General features: G+C 50.1%; 1 protein-coding gene across 1 annotated transcript; it reads left to right on the forward strand.

Moving 5' to 3' along the window:
* The first annotated feature begins 598 nt into the window (after positions 1-598).
* Positions 599-19,864, forward strand: RNF207 (ring finger protein 207). Its single transcript, XM_063317698.1, has 17 exons — positions 599-789; positions 4,436-4,565; positions 5,664-5,808; positions 6,840-6,921; positions 7,600-7,675; positions 9,107-9,232; positions 9,318-9,364; positions 10,603-10,675; positions 10,809-10,877; positions 11,949-12,017; positions 13,156-13,277; positions 15,314-15,506; positions 16,396-16,581; positions 17,013-17,064; positions 17,353-17,470; positions 18,795-18,884; positions 19,678-19,864. The coding sequence occupies exons 1-17, from the start codon at positions 599-601 to the stop codon at positions 19,862-19,864; spliced, it is 1,956 nt and encodes a 651-aa protein (XP_063173768.1).
* The last annotated feature ends 661 nt before the right edge of the window (positions 19,865-20,525 follow it).

Raw genomic sequence — 20,525 nt, forward strand, 5'->3', positions numbered from 1 at the left:
AAACACACCCGGTCCATAAATAAGCCTGTACTTTGTAATAAGCTATAAATAAACCTCAGTTATGTTAGTCTTGGAGATTCCAGTTTGCAGAGATAATGCTTTGGGGCTGGCCAAGCTAATATGCTCCAAGATGACTGTGATTCTTTGGCACAAAATAAAGAAATGAAACTACAAAAACTCTTGCGTGCGCAAGGCTGCTGGCCACATCTCTGCATGAGTCGCTGCTCTGGGACAGCTTTCTCTGACCAGGAGGGATGCCCGATCCGTGATGCCCGGGCAGTTCAGAGACACGGCACGCAGGCTCCTAAGCGCATGCCGTCCTTCCTCGGGCATCTTCTCCAAGCCGGGCAGATTATTTTATTTATTTATTCCCTTTGTTTATCTAAATGCATCGGTCGCTTTCCAACCTGGGTCATGCCAAAGTGCTTGAGAATTTGGAACGGAAAGTCGCTCAGCTGTTGGAAATGCCACCGTGGCATTGGCTGACACAGGAACCTGCAGACTTCAGGAGTCACACAGGTCTCCGCGGCGAGGCAGGGCAGGCTTCAGCTCCTCCGCTTGCGTGGTGATCTCTTCCCCTCCTGTTGCTTCTGTCCAGATGTCTGGTGGGATATTCACCCCCTTGGAAAACCTGTGCGAGCTCGACAACACCAACTGCCACCCACTGGTGTGCTTCCTTTGTCACGAACAATACGAACACCCCTGCCTCTTGGATTGTTACCACAACTTCTGCGCCAGCTGCCTGCGGGGCCGAGCCATCGACAGCCGCCTGATGTGTCCCCTGTGCGGGTAAGGACCTCACTTCGGAGTAACCTCATCTCTGTTACTGGGTGGTGGTTGGACTAGATGACCTCCAGGGACCCTTCCCAACTTTAGGATTCTGCATTCTACAGCAGTGTTTGGAAAACCTGTGTTTCTGGCTCTCGTGGTTTCCACCGAGAAACCAAAGGCAGGGAAGGAGCGGTAGCTTTTTGAAACTCGACATTGGCTGTGATTAAACCAGGTGGAGATATCGTGGCTTGCTTCTCAGGGGAGCCTCCTTGCAAAGCAAACGGCACTTAATTCCTTTTGCAATTGTTGTGCCTCGGCCCTGCAACAGGGCAAAGTAATTGGGCCACCTTCCACTTCCAAGGGCACGCATTTTGCACCCCAGGCCAGTTTCAAACCCTTCGGCGAGACCTTAGCTGTGAACCTCCGTGCCGGAAAGTCTGTCCATAAGAGAGCTGCAAACTGGACGGAGATTCACCCAGTTGCAAATTAGGTCATGCGCTTTTTGATCGTTTTGATCACCTTCAAAATCAAGCTGGGGAATCTGTGCAGCACCCTGGAAGCAACTGAGTCTTGATTTCTTGCTGGAAGTTTTGATGGGAGCTTTGGGGATCTCCTGGTGGTTTCCCATCCAAATGGCCAATCAAGTCCAGCCAGATCAGCTTCCCTGCTCGGTTGATGCTGTTTCTTATTCCTTAATGAGCAAGAACACAGAGTGGAGAGGAGAGAAGAGCCAAAAGCGACACAAAGGATGACGCTGCCTCTCTCTCCGTGGGTCATTGTCACCGAGCAGGGACTCATTCAGAGGCAAATGGGCAGCCTCCTCTCAAAGGGGAAATGGTACTGGCTTTGCCTGACTGGAATGTGCCACTCACAATCAATGCACAGACGCAAGAACCTCGCCGCCCTTTAAGGCTTTCCGACCGGGAAGCCAGAACAGTTAATCACACAGAGACACAGAGGGCAGCCCCCTATTCAAATAGACATTTTGAGCACTGTTGCATGCTGGGAACAGAGCTGAGGAATGCCCAGGCCATCCAGGGCTTCCTAATATAGACTCCACAACCATATCGGGTTGGTTGGTGGCAGCCGAAGCCTTACGATCAGAGGGAGGAATTTGAGAACAGCCTGGGTGCCCAAGAGGTTGCAAAAGTGTGCAAGACCCTTGGACATCGGGATTGCAACGGTGCGTGCCGGAATTTGAACCAGCCTTCCTGGGCCAACCTGTTGGTTCTGATGCCTGCCTAGCTCTGGGCCCCGAACTCAGAAGCTCCTCTTGCACGAGGAATCTTCTCTCGCACGAGAAATCTTCTCTCGCACAAGGAACCGTCCCTGGGGCTGCCAACAGCTGTCCAGCAGAGAGCTGCTGTTTTCAGCTCCAGGGAATATAGCTGGGAGGGAGTTGGGGGGTGAATCATTTCTGCTGGACAAGGCAAAGGAGAACAGCCCACCCCCCCGTGTCCTTGGCTGCAGCCAGGGAGACGCAAATTGCGGTGTGCAAGCTTGCACGCTCAACAGCCTCCGAGCAGCCTTGTTTGCAAGCAGCAGAGTTGCAAAGCTGGGCCCCCAGATCTGGGCTGGGCCAGGCCAAAGGCGGGGGCCCCCTCCCCAAATTATGCCCTCCAGAAGCCAACATTTTAAGTGATATCCTAATTGGAGATCTGGTCCTTGTTGCTTCCAAAAGGGATCAGCCAGAAGCCACCAGCCAGCAGGCCAACAGGTCCCAACGGATACATATTCCCCAGCCAACGTTTTCGGGGATGCCTCCTTTAAACTGGGGGGGGGCACATTAGTCAAACAGCCTGAATTTAACAGATTTGTGCCTGTGCGAAGACGCTGAAGCAGGAGACGAGGCCCAATCGGCATCGATGGGTTCACACGTGGCATTAAACCAGCTTCATATAACAGACATCTGTTGAATGGGGTTTGGTGGCCTAACTCGCAAAGCAGGAGCTGTGGCTGACAAGCCAGCATTGCAGTCTCCATTGGTCTGGCCTACCTCGCAGGATTGTTGTGGGAGAAAAATAGGAGATGAGAATACAGTGTACATCTCAGAGAGCTCCTGAATGAAAGGTGGGGTGTAAAGCTCATGCACAGCCAGGCAACTATGGCTTGCAAGTTTCTTCCCTTGCAGGAGATATTTATTTATTTATTTTTCACCTTCTCAGCACACCTGAGAATTTCTTGAGGATTTCTCTGAAGGATGGCACTGCACTCCCTTTCTTCTCAGAAGTAGCTTTCCTTTCTGTACCATCCCTTTTCCTCGGCAGCCACCAATTTTAAAAAAGCCCCTCCTGAAACCTTCCCCTCAAAGATGGTTTTCCTGCATGCTGCCGGGGGTTGGACTAGATGATCTTTGGGTTCCGTTCCAACTTTTCAGTTCTCTGGTTTAACAGAAGCTGGGGAAGCCAGGGAGCTTGCAAAGCCTTGGAGAGAGAGGACAGACCACAATCTTGTCTTCGTTAGGGTCACAGACCAGCATCAGCACAGCGATCTGTGGTTTTGCCCAGCAAACAGGCTTTGTGGTTTAAGCATTGTCTCGTGAAGGGTAAAAATAGCATCTTCTGATCCCTGTCTCTCTGCGGGAACGTTCCCAAAATAACAGCCTGTCAGATTTCTCTAAAAGAGGGCTTAGCTCAACAGCCTTTGGCAGCTGGTTTTCGATTTTTGCATTCTGCTGTCTTCCCCCTCGGCTGGCTCTTTCAAACCAGGATCGGGTTGCAATTCAGGGAGGGGCCCCAGGGGCCACCCTGAAGCTTTCAGGGCCCCTATACAGCCTCCAGGCTCTTGCAGAAGAGTGTCCCCTTTTTCACCATTGTATTTTCCAGGCTTCTCTTTCCTCTGCCCCACTCTGGTAACTGGGTTTTACTGCACCAAGCTCCCTTTTGCCATGCCTGTTGGAATTTCACAAAATCTGGGGTTGGTCAAGATGACCTCTAGGATCCCTCCCTGCTCTCTTTAAAGCAGATATTGTCTTAAACTGTCTGAATGATCCTTCCTTCCTTCCTTCCCTCCCCCCCTTCATTAATAAATACATGCAATCTGATCAGAATGTATAATCCCTAATATTAAAAACAAGTCTGTTCTTAGTTTATTACAATTGTTAAGGATGCATTTAATAATTTCCCCACCTAAATGTAATAAACTCTCCTGTTTCTTGGTAGAACCCAGGTCATATTTTAGTTATAAATCAGTTCCTTTCTCTCCATTAAAGGCTTCGAGTCATACATGGCCAACGCTGGAAAAAAAGCTTTCCATCTACTGTAATCCTAACTCTCCCCCCAAATTATGGGGTAACTTGCTGGGAAATCTTTTTCTTAAAATTGTGGGATCAAAATATCCTTTGGTTCAGCTCGTTGAAAATAGGAGCGGATGCTTTGGAAAAAAAAATTCAGCCCAACCTATTGCTGGATATATTTAAGGAAAATAACGTAATTTCCAACCAAACCTATTGCTGGATATATTTGATTAAAATATCTGTGGTCTTTGCTTCTTCTTAAACCGGTCTCAGAGCTGGGGACATGGCAAAGGCCACGTCATGGGGACGTGGCAGAGGGAAAAAACGTCACTTGATCATGGTTTGTCACGGTTTGCAGCAAATAAGCCTCACTGAGCTCAACAGAGTTTGCTTTTGAGTCACAACAGGCCAGGCTGGTCTTCCTTGCAGGCACCAGTCCGTCGTGAAAGGGAACGGCCTCCCTCCAGAAGACCAGCTGCTCAAATTCCTGTTGGACAGTTCGGGGGACTACGAAGAGGACATCCTGTGTGCCAACTGTGATCTGCAAAGCACAAAGCAGGTAACCGGAGATGCCCCCTGGCCATGGAACCAGTTTGGGCAAGGCCCCTCCAAAGCATTCTAGCAGGAACAAACAGGCTTTGCCCACCACGTTGCACAGAGCGGTGGAGAGTGGAAGTACCCCCAAAGGTCATCTAGTCCAACCTTCTAGGGCCTGGGCAGGAAAGCCATCCTGGAGAGATGGCTGTGCAGCCACTTCAAAATCTCCATAGGGGGACAGGCCCATTCCTGGATGGTTGTGATTACAGGTAGTCCTCACTTAACAACCATTCGTTTAGTGACAGTTTGGACTTACGACGGTGCTGAAAAAAACGACTTACAACCGGTCCTCACACATATGACCATTACAGCGTCCCTGCGGTCACATGATCATGATTTGGGTGCTTGGCAACCGGTTCACATTTATGACCATTGCAGTGTCCCGTGATCATCATTTTTGACCTTCCCTGCCAGCCTCAGGCAAGCAAAATCAATGGGGAACCTTGAGATTCACTTAACGACCATGTGGTTGGCTTAACGCCTATGGGGATTCGCATAACGACTGACACAAAAAAGGTCTTAAAATTAGTTCAGATGCACTTAATGACTGCTTTGCTTAGCAACTGAAATTCAACCAATTGTGGTTGTTAAGCGAGGACTACCTGTACCGGCAAGTCCTTTATATTTCCACAGCATTTAGGGCGCTGCAGTATCTAGCATTATTTCAGCACCTGGTTTCTGCGCGTTTGCCGTTTTGGAAAAGCAAGATGGCGGAGAAGGAACAATGCCCTGGTGTTCCTCAGATAGACTGCCCCTGGACATGGGTGCTCCCTTGTGGGGAGGGACGAGGACCTGGTAGAACATCCATGTCCCACAGCAATCTACCCCAGGAGCCGTGCCGAGCCCCCCCACCGAGCCCTCCTTCCGTTCTTACCTTCGGGAACCCTGGTAGAACATCCATGTCCCACAGCAATCTACCCCGGGAGCCGTGCCGAGCCCCCCCCCCGAGCCCTCCTTCCGTTCTTACCTTCGGGAACCCTGGTAGAACATCCATGTCCCACAGCAATCTACCCCGGGAGCCGTGCCGAGCCAGCTGGCATTTCTGTTGCTCTCCCCAAAGGAGCTGGACGCCATGTACTTCTGCAACACCTGCAACCAGCCGCTGTGCGCCAGGTGCCGTGAGGAGACCCACAAGGCAAGGATGTTCAGCCGCCATGAGATTGTCTCGCTGAGCAAGCGCACGAAGGAAGTCCACAAGAGATGCCGTATGTCCCCGGGGCAACGTCCCCGTGCATGTTCTCGAACCCTCACCCCAAGCGCTGCCAAGCCGGCCGAGCCCAGCTTCCCTGCAGCAGAAAAGCCCAACCCGGATCCTCACCAGGGTGCCCCGGGGCACCATGGCGCCATTTCCCTCTCCTGGCATCCATCAGATATTTTTTAAAATCCAGGAAGCTGGCATGCTGGATGGGGTGTCCCCGGGCATGGCTGAAAAAGTCACGAAGGTGCCCCAACGAGGCCTGTTTCTCAATGTCGCCATCTTGACTTTTTTGACCACATCCCACGGACGTGCGATGTCAGAATAACAACGTTCCGGAATAACATTGTGCAGGATCAAGGGCGGTAAGATCCTGGCCCTCCTTCCTCAAATTTCTGATTTACCACTGCAAGTAGTGACAAACGATGGTCTGTCTCATGCCCTCCAAATGATTAAAGTCACAAAGGGGAGGAAAAAAAGGCTTCCTTTCCTTTCCAAATCACTTGTGGCACTTTCTCACTTTTGCACAATCCAGCTCGTCCCCCCGAGCATTTCTTGCATGAAAAAAGGTGCCCGTTTTCGTTCACAGATCTCCAAACATAAGCGCTTCTGCGTGCTAACAAATACGTGTATTTTCAAGGCAAGTATGCCTGAAAAAGCTCTATATGTAACATTACAAAGTAAATCTTGTAATTCACAAGGCTAAGTTTGCTTTGCACACCTGGAGTGTACATTGCACACATAAATCTGAATTCTAGTTTAACTCACGTTTTCAAACGTTGCTTGCACCTCCTGTATACATAATATGCAAATGGACCCCATTTTGGTTCATTTTTCCACATTTTGCTTGTACGTCCTCCGGATACCATCTGCAAACTGAATCTCTCGCATTATTTTGCAACAAAAATGAGAACTCAAGACGATCTGAATATGAATTTGAAAGCATGAAATCAAGCTCTTCGAACGCTCCCGTTTTTCAGTACCATTCTGGGGCTACGGTCCAGAATTATAAAAAAAGGCTGTTTCTCTTGTCTTTTTCAGCTCTTCACGAAGAACTTTACATCATGTTCTCGACAGAGAAAAAGTCCATGCTCTGCATTAACTGTTTTCGAGATATGCCTGTGTAAGTTTGCAATTTGCAAAATCAAGGGCTGTCAAGGGCATTTTGCAGGAGAAGCAGCTATTAAAAAATAGAGGGTCCCTGCATTTCTAGTTTAAGAAATCCATGTTACAGGTAGTCCTCGCTTTACAACCATTCGTTTAGTGACGGTTCGGACTTACGACGGCGCTAAAAAAAATGACTTACAACTGGTGCTCACACTTACAACCATCGCAGTATCCCCACTGTCATTCATGATCACAATTCAGGCACTTGGCAACTGGTTCGCATTTACAACCGTTGCAGCGTCACATGGTCACGTGATTGCCATTTTTGACCTTCCCAGCCGGCTTCTGACAAGCAAAATCAATGGGGAACCATGTGATTTGCTTAAAAGCCACTTGCTTTGCTTAACGCCTGCTGTGATTCACTTAATGACTGCCGCAAAAAGGTCATGAAATCGGGTTGGATTCGCTTAATGACGGCTTCACTTAGCAACTGAAATTCTGGCCCCAATTGTGGTCGTTAAGCGAGGACTACCTGTATGCCGTACCTTGAAACATGTAGAGTTAGCCAGTGGAACTTCCTGCCACAGGATGTTCACATTTAAAAATTTGTTGAAGAGGAAGAGCCACTACTAGCAGCAAAAAACCCAAAAAACAAAACAGCACATACAGTAAAATCTTTTCTTCTCTTTTTCAGGGAGAGCAGAGCACATTGCATCGATATTGAGACAGCCTACATGCGAGGCTGTGAGAAATTAGACCAGGCCGTGATGGTGAGCAGAAAAAAGCTCAGAAGTATCTTTTCCCAACAACGGCTTTTATTCACCAACTTCCTTCCTGCATTTCTGGAATTTTACAGGCAGTCCGTTGCAACCCTTGATTTTTCCCACTGATTTTTTTTTTCTTAGCATTTTTCTTAGGAGAAAAGAAACGTAGAAAGATGGGGGGAACAGCTGCACGGTGGTTAAACCCTGGCATGAAGGGGTTGAAAGGAACCCTGCCATTGGTGTCTCACTGGGTGCATTTTATTTTATTTTATGAGGCGGAGATTTTTGATGGGTTGAAATCAAATGTACCGTAGATTTTTCCTCCTAGCTTCAAAAATACCAGGAGCCATTTTTGATTGTGGTGGGATATCAATGTAATAATAATAATAATTATTATTATTATTATTATTATAATTCTTGCCAAATGCAGGAATCTAAATCAAAGGATAAGATCGTAGAATCAAAGGGTTGGTAGTCATCCTAGAGACCATCTAGTCCAGCCTCTGGCCAAACCTCGGAATGCTACAGTTCGATGCAAATTAGCTAAAGCTAGGATCACCCTCGGAAAAGAGATTGAATATCTTAGCCCTCCCTCCCTCTTCCTCCTCCTCCTCCTCCTCCTTATTATTATTATTAAAATGTATACATAAAAGTGACTCTGGGAGGCTTACAAATAGAAATGCTTATTCCTCTCTCCCTTTCCCTTCCTTTCTTCCTTCCCTCCCTCCTTCCTTCCTCCCTTTCCTTCCTCCCTGCCTCCCTTTTCTTTCTGTCCTTCCTCCCTTTCCTCCCTTTCCTTCCTTCCTTCCTTCCTCCCTGCCTCCCTTTTTCCTTCTGTCCTTCCTCCCTTTCTTTCCTCCCCTTTCTTCTTCCTTCCTTCCCTCCTCCCTTTTCCTTCTGCCCTTCCTCCCCTTCCTTCCCTCCCTCCCTCCCTCTCCCTCCTGTCCTTCCTCCCTTTCTTTCCTCCCCTTCCTTCCCTCCCTCTCCCTCCTGTCCTTCCTCCCTTTCTTTCTTTCCTCCCTTCCTTTCTTTCCTCCCTCCCTCCCTCCTTTCCATATAAAAACGAGGCAAACTTTTCCTTTGGCACTGCCCACAACAGAGTTAAGCCCGAATCGTCCTGCAGTCGCCCAGGCTTCCCTGCCTAAGAGCAAGTTTTGGAAGTTGGCCCTCTTGCAAAATCCATTCCTGGCCACCTCTAGAAGGGCTGGCTTCAGGTGCCAAGGCACAGACAATGCCGGGGGCAGGATGGCAGGGATGCAACGCTTGCTGGCAAAGCCTCCAGAATGGAACGTGGATGTATTTAAAGATGAGGGGGAAGAGGCTGAGAGGCAGACCTAGCGGGTGGCCGGGGAGAGTCTTTTAGCAGTGCCCTGGCACCAGGCTGCTTTTCGCCCGGGCAGCCCCGCCGTTCCCAGCGTGCCTCCTTCTCTGTGGCAGGCGGTGAAGGAGCTCCAGACGTCCACCCGGGAAGCCATTGTCTTGCTCAAAGCCATGATCGAGGAGGTCAGGAACAGCGCCGACGAAGAGGAGACGGCCATCAACTCTCTCTTCAGCAGCATGCAGGTGAGGGGGGCAGCCCGGTGCCCGCCTGGGGCCAGCCCCGCGGGGCCTGAAGCGCCCCCAATTGCCTCCAATTTCCTTTTTGCAGGAGAAATTGGCTGACAGGAGGAAGATGCTCTTGAAAGCTGTGCAGAGGTAAAGATGCCCGGCGTGTCGATTTTCTCCCAGGGAGAGCCAGACGGCAAATTATATTATTGAGTCACACACCGATTGCTCCCACACTGCAAAGAATCCCACCCTGCTTGGGTCAGTCTCTGCGCCCCAAAGACTATCCAAACGTTGTGGGGTGGGGGGGGAGGTTTAAATAAATCAGCACCTACAGGTAGTCTTCACTTAACAACCACAAGTGGGACTGGAATTTCGGCTGCTAAGAGAAGCGGTCATTAAGCGAATCTGACCCGATTTTATTACTTTTGCGGCAGTTGTTAAGCAAAGCACTGCAGGCATTAAGAGAGCCAGATGGTCAATAAGCGAATCATGCAGTTCCCCATTGATTTTGCTTGCCAAAAGCCGGCCAGGAAGGTTGAAAATGGCGATCACGTGACCACAGGACGCTGCAACAGTCATAAATGTGAAGCAGTTGCCAAGTGCTCAAATTGTGATCACATGACTGTGGGGATGCTGCAACGGTCGTAAGTGTGAGGACTAGTCATAAGTCGGCTTTTTCAGCGCCGTCATAAGTCCAAACCGTCACTAAACAAATGGTTGTTAAGCAAGGACTAGCTGTACTGTCCCCCTAACTGGGCTTAGGGACACCTCTTGGCCCAGTCAACTATCCTCGTGACAAGGGGTGGGGAGAATTATTCCAGGATGCCAACTGGCTGACAGTATAAATATCCTGCGCTCCCTCATATATTTAAGGCACCTTCCCTGGGAATCTACCAATGCTGGATCGAAGTAGGGTGGGTCACATGAATCCAAGAAGAGGACTGATATAAAGTGAGGTTACACACACTGGCTCCATGTCGGATGAAGCAGGAAAAGCTTAGTGGGAACAAGCATCTAGTCCTGGGCATTTTAGGAAGGGTGTTGATGAACTGGAGGGGGGGGGGCAGAGGAGGACAGCGAGGATGATAACCTGGAAAGGAAATTTGATGAGGAATGTTTGGAAGCCTTGGCTGATCCTGAAAAGAGGATTGTGGGCAGGCACGGTCCCGGAATGTAGATGTCTGCTCAGGGGGTTGGACTGGATGACCTCCAAGGGTCCCTTCCATTCTAGGATTCTCTGCTTTTATTTGGAGTCCTGCACTGGTCGGGGGCTGGACTGGATGACCTCCAAGGGCCCCTTCCGGTCTCTCCTTCGCAGCTTCTCTGCTTCAGCTCTCGTTCTGAGATAAACCAGCCTGAAAACGGGTCCTTTTGGTCATTTCCAGCCAGTACGAAGAGAAAGAGAAAGCTTTTAAGGAGCAACTTGCTTACCAGGCCTCCTTACTCCCCACCCTCCAGGTAAGGACAGATTTGGGCAAACAACCCCCTCCCGCCCAGGGATATCAGGGGAGGGGGACGCAGGGGGCGAAGCCTCCTTGCCGCCCCTTTAAATCCGACATTTGTCCAAAACAACACCCCTTTTCGGCTGTAGGTGCACCTGGTGACCTGCTCAGCGTTTCTCAGCTCTGCAAACAAGGCGGAGTTCCTGGATTTGGGCTATGTAAGTCATGGACCCCTGACCGAATCTCCCTTCCTGGGGGCTGCTGGGGGTCAGGAGGCGGGGGGAGACCTAAATCCTGGGTTTCGAGTTCCTTCTGGGGCAAATGCACTCTGCAGGTGCTCAGAAGCACTGGGGGGGGGGGAGGCAAACCCAGTTCAAGCAGGAATGGCTCCCTTAGATTAGTATTGCTCGATCTCAGCCACTTTAAGATGTATGGACTTCAACTCCCAGAATTCCCTGCCTGGGGAATTCTGGGAGTTGAAGTGCACACATCTTAAAGCGGCTGAGATTGAGCAACGCTGCCTTAGATGTATTACCCATCAAGGCAAGTTAAGAAACTTAGAATACAGGGAGTCCTCGCTTAATGACTAATCGTTTAGCGACTTACAACAGTGCTGAAAAACCGACTTGCGACCAGTCCTCACACTTACGACTGTCTCAGTGGCCCCGCACTTACGTGATCACAATTTGGGTGCTTGGCAACTGGTCCTCATTTATGACCATCACAGCATCCTTTGGTCACGTGATAGCCATTTTCAACCTTCCCAGTCGGCTTCTAGCAAGCAAAATCAATGGGGGAACCGCTTAACGACCATGTGGTTTGCTTAATGCCCGCGGTGATTCGCTTAATGACTGCTGCAAAAAAGATAATAAAATCATGGATTCCCTTAATGACCACTTCACATAGCGACTGAAATTCTGGCCTTGTGGTCGTTAAGCGAGGACTACCTGTAAAGAAATGACTTCCCCCTTCATCACAAGTATAAATAATTTTTAGTAACTTACCACCTTCTCTTAAAATACAACCAATTATCTCTTCTTCCCATATCCCACAAACCCCTTTCTAAGTGCTCTTGACCAATGCAGCCAATGGTGGTTTAGTTAACAAGCCATGTTTAAACAAACAATACTTTAAAAGGGCAGGGAGCAGACCAGGGGCTGTTTGCCCAAGGCATGAGGTGGGCTCAGCCGCTCCTAAAAGCTTTGCGCCAGGAGAATGGTTGGGCCACTGTCGTACCCAAAGGCGAAAGCCACCACGTTGATCGAGGCTAATCCTGGTTTTGATTCCAGCAACTGATGGAGCGCTTCCAAAGAATTGCCAAACTGCCCCATCGGTTGAGGCCGTCGCAAACCAGCAAGGTAAGAGATGCTCTCCCTGCAGATAAACCCGGATATTTTCTGTGTAAGCCCACAGACCTCTCTTAGCAATGTGGGTTTGTTTCCGTTTCACTTGCCGGACGAAACGCAGCTCCTTCCATGAGGTCTAGCAGCATGCTTCTTGAAAGCAAAAAGAGTTCGCAGCTCAAGGCTCTGAAAGGTAGACGCTGCACCCCAAACAGCCCACTGAAGCCAGGGTTACAGCCAGCACGCTTAAGCGCAGCTGTGAAATCTTTCCTGATTTGGAGATGCGAGTTACAACGAAAGACAGCACAGCTCATTAATGCCAGTGTCTTAATCAATTTCCCCGCCTTCTGGTAGGAAGGGAGGAAAAAAAAAACAGTGAAAAGGTGCAGTGGGGAAAGAGAGACGTGTGGTGACCAAGTCGGAACACCAATCCCACTCAGGTGATCTCAGATGGCTAAGCAGGGTCAGATCCGGTTAGTCTTTGGATAGGAGACCACAAGGAAATCCAAAGCCTTTAAATCAGGTGGGGAAGTCAACAAACACCTCGGAAGTCGGTCAGGGCAACCCCCTTTGATATTGTTGCCCAGAAAACTGACCCTCACCTCATCTAAGTGTGCACGTGTATGTTTGTGTATCTACGTATATATAATGGATATGAATGATATACCATCTAGCTATCTAGCTATCCATCTATCTATGTATGTGAATTAAACTTGATTTGAAAGAAACTTTTTTTTAATAAACCGAAGAACATTTGAAATTGAAGGATGGAAGTAAGTCAATATCACACTTAATTTTATTATTACTTTATTATTATTTTATTTTACTATTTTTTATTTTATTTATTGATATATTATTAATAATGATATATTATTTTATTCTTATTATTTTTTTATTTGCTTATCCTTCCTCCCTCCCTTCCAGATCAACAGTGAATACCTATTGATATATTATTAACAATGATATATTCTTATTTTATTATTCTTATTGTTATTTTTTTATTTGCTTATCCTTCCTCCCTCCCTTCCAGATCAACAGTGAATACCTATTGATATATTATTAATAATGATATATTATTTTATTATTATTATTGTTCTGTTGTTTTTTTATTTGCTTATCCTTCCTTCCTCCCCCCCCCCCCCCTTCCTTCCAGATCAACAGTGAATACCGGGCTGAGTTTGCCCACTGCCTGGAGCCGCTGCTGCTGTTGACCCCGCGCCGGCCAGCGGTGGGGACCCCGGGAAGCATCGGAGCCAGCATGAGTAACAGCAGCATGTACGTCTCCCGGTCCGTCCGTTGCGTGGCTCATTTCAACAGCTGGACCGCACTGTGTCGTCTTCTTCTTCCTTATTGGCCGGGCAGTCAGGTGAAGGCGGGGCTTGGCGGCAGCCGCCACTCAGCCATTGCAGAGGGGGTTCTTTGTGGCAAGGATGGTGTTGGCAGCCGCTCTCTCTCACCAGCCCTTTTGCTTGGAGGACTAAGTTAGTGGAGTTGGTTGAACCCTGGGCTTCTCAACCTTGGCTGCTTTCAGAGGGGTGGACTTCTACTCCCAGAATTCCCCGCTATCATCCTGGCAAGCAAAGGCTGCCAGACATCTAGACGGCATGTTCTGGATCTGCTGCCCTCGACAACCCAGTTTATGCATCCCAGATCTGGTAACTTTAGGGAAGCGACAATCAACATTTACAGGGAGTTCTCGCTTAACGACCGTTTGTTTAACGACAGTCTGAAGTTACAACAGCCTACGGGAAATATGCTTCATGACCGTCGCAAACCATTGCATCACCCCTGTGGTCACATGATCGCAATTTGGGCACTTGGCAGCCGGCTTGTATTTACGACCAGTTGCAGCGCCCTGTGGTCATGTGATAGCAATTTGTGACTTTTTGCCAGTTTTCAGCAAAAAAACATCCGTTGGGAAAGCTGGATTCACTTAACGACCATCATAAAGACAGGTCTGGCCATATGGTGACTCGCTTAACGACCGCACTGCTGAACAACCAATTTTATGGTCCCTAATGTGGTCGTTAAGTGAGGACTACCTGTATTAGTTTAGCCACGATATGTGGCATGAAGACACCAAGGATCTTTTGCTAACCTAGGTTGGCAGCATCGAGTTATTCCAGCCTCTTTCGGCCCTTCTCTTGATCTGCAAATGGCACTTTTTTTTTCCTGGCTTGATTCGTGTTGCTAAATTTGCCAGCTCTGGCCCTGTGCCAAGGGCTCTGGGTAGCTCCAATGTTCTTGCTGTGCCCAAAGCTGGCACAGAGACCTGGTTAGCTATGGGTTTTTTTCTAGGAGCCCAGGATCAGGGCACCCCGTTCTATCTGAAAGTCTGTCTGCAGCTGGCGTCCAACCAGAATTTGAAAGAGATTCAGTTCAGCAGAATCTAGATCGAAGTAGAAAACCCACCTGGAAAGACACTGGTTACACTTGTGAAATGTGCACCAGGATCATTTTCGGGGCCAGCAGATCACCGCTAGATGGCAGTCACAACCCAGGCATGGTAGCCCTAACGGGCCACAACCAGCTTAACTTGTTTTTTTTAATTTTTTTTTATCCTGCCTTTATTATTTTTATAAATGACTCAAGACGGCGAACATACCTAATACTCCTTCCTCCTCCTGTTTTCCCCACAACAACAACCCTGTGAGGTGAGTTGGGCTGAGAGTGAGGGACTGGCCCAGGGTCACCCAGCCAGCTTTCGTGCCTGAGGCAGGATTAGAACTCACCACCTTCTGGTTTCTAGCCCGTTGCCTTAACCACGAGAGCAACTGGTTGCTGCTCCTCTGCTCTGTGTGGCGTACTGGGCCACAATCTAACCGAATTGACAAAAATTTACACATCAGGCTAAGGCACGCACACTCATGCACACACACACCCGTGCCAAGATTAAAACTAGCCAAGCAGCTTGAGTGAACAGGACCTGCATGGCTGATTGAAGGAAATGGGTCCTCCCGATGAATCTCGGGGGCCACAGGCTTCTGAGAGGGTGCAATGCAATGCAAAAGAATCACCACCACCACCACTACCACCACCTGGCTGGGGTCATGGAGCTTCCCATCCAGACACACACACCCCTTTGCATCCTCAGCCTGCATTTTCACCTAATTTTAATTAGAATTGCAGTGGCTTCGGACTCTGTCTCCTCCCCAAAGGGAAGCAGAGGGCACTCAGATGCCCCTACCAAACCATGGCTTGCTAGGACCTTGCAAGCCAGCATATCTGACCGCCTTTCCACCTGCTGCCGGACTTTTAAAGAAGGGGTTGAAAAGCCCTCTTCGTGGCTCCTGACCCCTTCCTTCTTGCAGGATGTCGGGGGGTCCCTTCTCCAAGGCCCTCCTGGTGCCAGGCTGTCCCTCTTCCCACGAAAATATGCCCCTGATGGGGTCCCCTGTCCAGAAGGCCACCATGCACCGCTACATCAGCACCAAGGTCCTCCTGGCTGAAGGAAGGGACACGCCATTTGCCGACCACTGCCATGATTATGAGAATATGTATCGGGTAAGGATGGGGACCCAGGGGCCCCGCTTCCCGGGGAGGTAGGAGGGTCCCACCACAGCGGCGTGGAAGAGAGGCTGCATGTGCATCAAGCACGCCGGGGGTGAAAGTGGTGCAAGATAAGAAGCCGGCTAGCCGTAAACCAGGATTTGCGAGTGGCAGAAAGCGGGGTGGGATCGGCTTGAGTTGGATGAAGCTGCAAAGCAGCAAAATGAGCCGATTTTTCTGTGCGGGGTCCAGAGGCCTCTGCGAGGCTCGCAAACTGTACAAAATGGTGCTTAGACACACAGCCACACACCCTTTCTTTCTATGCCTTTAGGAAATGAGACAGCCAGGCCTTTTACACTGGATGGATGAGTTTTAACTGGGCTTAATTCCCGATACTAGGAATTGCATGCATCTTCCTGATGCTCAACCACCTTGACTCTCCAAGGCATTGCAAGTCTTCGTTCTAGGCCGGTATTCTCAACCTTGACAGCTTTAAGATGGTTGGACCTCAACTCCCAGAATTCCCCAGCCAGCATGGCTGGCTGGGGAATTCTGGGAGTTGAGGTCCACCCATTTTAAAGCTGCCAAGGTCAAGAAACACTGTTCAAGGCACAAAAATAATCCCAAAGCCTTGCAAATGCGGTTCAGAAAAGGCCTTGGCAGAAAAGTCTGGCCGGGTCTTGGCATGCAGGACATCCCAGATTGAATCTCTACTTCCCAAATAAACCAACTTTTAGTTGCTGAAGACCAAGCTTGAACTTTTGAGTGTGATGCCAAGCAGGGAGAGCCAGATGGGGCCAAGATTCGGTTTGACACGGGCTAAATTCTAAATTAAAATGCCACAAAGCTGGCACCTTGGCTGACTTCGTCCTTTCCGTCACTTCCCCTCCCTGGGATCTTGCAGGTGCTTCAGACCGAGATTCAGAGCTTGAAAGACCAGGTGCAGGAGCTGCACCGGGACCTCACCAAACATCATTCCCTGATAAAGATGGAGATCATGAGCGAAATCCTGCAGAAGTCGCTCCAGATGGACGTGCAAATCGCTTCTGAGTACTCCTCTGTGGAAATGAAGCGGAGCGAGTTCGAAGAGGTAAGCCACTCGTTGCAGCCTGGGTTTGAGTTGTGGATTGCCAACCTCTCACGGTGAATCAGCCTAGGCTTTTCTCTTTCAACAGAGAAAAAGCAAGTCGCTAGTCCTCATGAGGTCTGAATGGGATTAGCGATTGAGGCATTTCTTCCCCCGTTGTTCTCCTGTTTATTCACACCCACTCCTCTTTACATCTTCTTACTCCAGCGTATCTTTCCTTCTTGGCCTTTCTCCGTGCCTGCCTCAGCATAAAAGTCTCTCTTGCCTTTTGCAGAAGTTCTTAAACACACCCCTTGTCCTCCCTGCTTAATCGCAACCCTCAGAGTCTCCGCCTGGCATCTGCAGGACCCTCCGCTCTGTTCTTGTTCTTTTCTGCACCTTGGTGTTTAAGCTGGGCCAAGCTGGCACAGCTCATTCCCAACTCTGTGTTGCAGACCTGGGAGGAGACCTACCAGCGGGTGGCCAACGAACAAGAGATTTATGAAGGTACGCCCGTCCGGTTCTCCCTCCCTCTCTTCCTCTTCCTTCCTCTTTCTCACTCATCCTTCCCTCTTTCCTTCCTTCATCTCTTATCTCTTACCTCTTCCCCTTCCTTCCTTCCTTCTTTCCTCCCTCTCTCCTCCCTCCCTTCCTGCGCCCCCCTTGTCTTCCTGAGAATGGCAGGTTGTGGCTTCAGCTCTTCTGTGTAGAACTGGGCCGAGGTCTCGGGGAGGGAGGCTTTGATTGAAGGGGGGCAATCTTGCCAGGGCTTAAAGATGGCTTCTCCCTTTGCAGCCCAGCTCCATGACCTGCTGCAGCTCAGGCAGGAGAACGGCTTCCTGACCACCATCACCAAGCAGATTGCCCCCTACGTCCGCTCCATCGCCAGAGTCAAGGAACGGCTGGAACCAAGGTCAGGACGCAGAGACCCCCCGCCCCCTGCCCGCCTGGGCTCTAAGAGGCAGGACGGGGCAGGCATTGGCATTTCAGCCTTCGCCCTTGCCGGGGGGTGGGGGTGTGTGGACTGGGGGTCCATTAAAGCCAGAGGAGCCCGTGTGAGGCAGAGGGAGCCCTTCCGTTTGCGCACCGGGTGTGGGATCGGGCCCTTCGGATTCCCTTCAGAGGCACCCCCGGCCTCCTTCACCCGCAGCCTTTGAATGAGCGCCTGAGCCTTCCAGCCGCCAGCCTGGTTCTTGGGCCCTGGATGGTCTCCCGCGACACCACTTCTGCTTTCTCCCCAGACCGGAATTTCTGGGTCAAAACGCAGCACAGCGTTCCAGGCACTGGGCGTGCCATCTCGTCTGTCTGCCCCAGCAGTGGTTCTCTTCACACAACCACCATAATCTAGTGACCTGAGTAACAGGTTTTCCAGATTCAAATGCCCTATTAATCCATGGATAATAGCCTTCCTTCCTTCCTTCCCCTTTCTCTCCTCCCTCCCTCCCCTTTCTCTTACCCTTCCTTTCCTTTTTCCCTCCTTCCCTCCCCTTCCCCTTCCTTTCTCTATCTTCCTTACTTTCCTCCTTTACTCTTCCCTTCCTTCCCTCCCCTCTTACCCTTCCTATGTTCTTTCCTTTCCTCCTTTTCTCTCTTCCCTTCCTTCCTTCCTTCTCTCCCTTTTACCCTTCCTTCCTTTGTTATCTTCCTTTCCTTTCCTTTCTCCTTCCCTTCCCTTCGCTCCCTCACCCCCCCCCCATCCAGCCTGAGCCTTCTTCCTTGGAGCTTTAATGCACTGGTTCTGGCCCTGCCCTGGCACAGGGGTATCTGCTGCCATCACTCCCTTCCCAAACTGGCCCAGATCTTTCCGCCACTCCTCACGTCAGGCTTCCACACCCCTATCCATCCGGTCGCCCTCCTCTGAACTTGCTCCAACTGGGGTCTGACCAGGACACACGAAAGGACAATTACCTTAGACCACAGGTTTACCAAACCCCAGTTGAGCAGCCTTGGCATACGAAGGACCCATTCAGTGGCCCAAAACTAGTTAAATGGGGGCGGTGGGTGGGGACTTGCCTGTTAATTCGGGGCTTGTTGAGGGGCGACTGCAAATGACCCCACTTCCATGTCACACTATGCAAATGGCGGATACGAATAACACAGGATGCGTCACTGGCCACTGAGCTCGGTGGCGTCCCTGAATCATTGGGGGGTTTACGGCAGGGTAGAAAGATTCCTGGGGTTCACTCGGGCTGTCTCTGGATCTCAGGTTATTATTAATTAAATTCATATTATCTCAGGTTCCAGGAGTGGAAAGAGAAAGCGGATCAGCCGGAGACCCTGCTCAAAATCTACGATGACAGCGCCCTCCTGGCCGATGTTCAGCCCAGGTAACTGACTAACGTGGGGCAGTCCGTGATGCTGATTTTATCCTGGTGCGGGGATGGCAGAACGGGCGGGGTGTGGTGGGGCTTAAGCCGGTTTCCACCCTCATAAACTAGCGATCAATTTAACCCAGTATCTGGCCAAGGACATTCAACTGCAAAACCAACCCAACCGGTTGGATTGGCAGAATGTGTGAAGCCACCACCACCACCCCCTGCAAAAAAATCAGCGTTTTTCAAACTTGGCCACCTTAAGAGTTGTGGACTTCAACGCCCAGAATTCCCCAGCCAGCATCGTAAAGCGATTCACCGCAGAAATGGTCACCAAGTAGAACAGTGCGCACAGCGGGCTGGAAACCTTGAGGACTAGGCTCACCACGGCCACTAGTCTCCAAGGGACATTGAGGACTGCATTCACGTGCCTTTGAGCATTGGAATGTGGTTGCCCATGAGGCAAAATGATGCTGGAAAAAGGCGGCCTCTAACGTGATGCACCACCTTTGGGTGTTTTTCCAGAATAAGGGACTTTTGCACTGCAAAGCACACCTTCTACCTGTCGAGCCAAGATCCCTCCCTTTCAGCTATTGTAGTCCTACATCCTGGTTTCTGGGGGTTGCTGTCAGCAGACCTCAGAAAGTGAATATGGGGGTGATCCATCGCCCCCTTCTCAGAAATGTCTCTCTAATCCTGCAAGAACGGAAACATTTTATAGCAGGACAGCTTGATGTTCTTGCAGTATTTGGGCTGACTCCCTTTTCCCTGTCTTATTTTCCTTCTTTCTGTGGGATGATCTCAGCAGCAAAGACTGGGAACCCAGGACAGAGAACCAGGCCCTTGGCCCGGCCGCCGAGGATCCCCAGCCGAAAAGCCCGGACATCTTCAAGAACAAGCAGAAAATCTGGGCTGAGCCCCCCTCCGAGCCAGGGGCAGCCCCCTCGAGCCTGACCAAGGAAAGAGATCAGGAGGCGCAGCTCCTCTTGCATTGAGCGTGGAAAATCTTCTTTTAAAAGAAGCGAATCCCCTGCTGCCATGCCAGTGCATACTCAGAACATGCATGAATTCTGCACGAAGGTGGGGTTTTACGCCCACATTGTGTGCAAACACGGATTCTTTTTTGTATTGTGCTTCCATGGATTGACACGCGTTCAAGAGCAATGCGGGGCCTCCAAAGCCTGTCCCAAATTACACAGAACAGGCCCTTCAACTTTTAACTGGGACGGCCTGCCTGCTTTGTCATCTGGGTCAATCCCAAGCGTGGGCACTGAAGAGCTAATTCCCGTTATTTGATTAGAAGGACAAGTTCTCGGAACAGGCAGATGGAAGCGAGTGCTGAAATCTGCAAACTGCGCAGGGAACGCCCTTGTGTATCCCAGGAAACAGATTCCTCTTTAGGACTAACAATCACCATTACCGCAAAAGGTTGCCCGTTGGCCCCTGTATGAGTCACTGCTTTCTTGGCCTGGCTTCCCACATCAATCACTTTAGGCCCCCACCTTTTTTTGGCCAGCTTTCTAAAAACTGAGCCGCCCGCAGCTTAGTTCCCTTCCAGGGAGTCTCCCCTTTCATCTCTGCACGAGTCTTTGTTCTAGGCTCCCTTTGTTCCAGCCAGGCCCTGGGTTTCTCCCGGATCTGTCTGGCACCTGGGTG

This window comes from Candoia aspera, chromosome 18 (assembly GCF_035149785.1).
Source record: "Candoia aspera isolate rCanAsp1 chromosome 18, rCanAsp1.hap2, whole genome shotgun sequence".
Classification (NCBI taxonomy): domain Eukaryota; kingdom Metazoa; phylum Chordata; class Lepidosauria; order Squamata; family Boidae; genus Candoia; species Candoia aspera.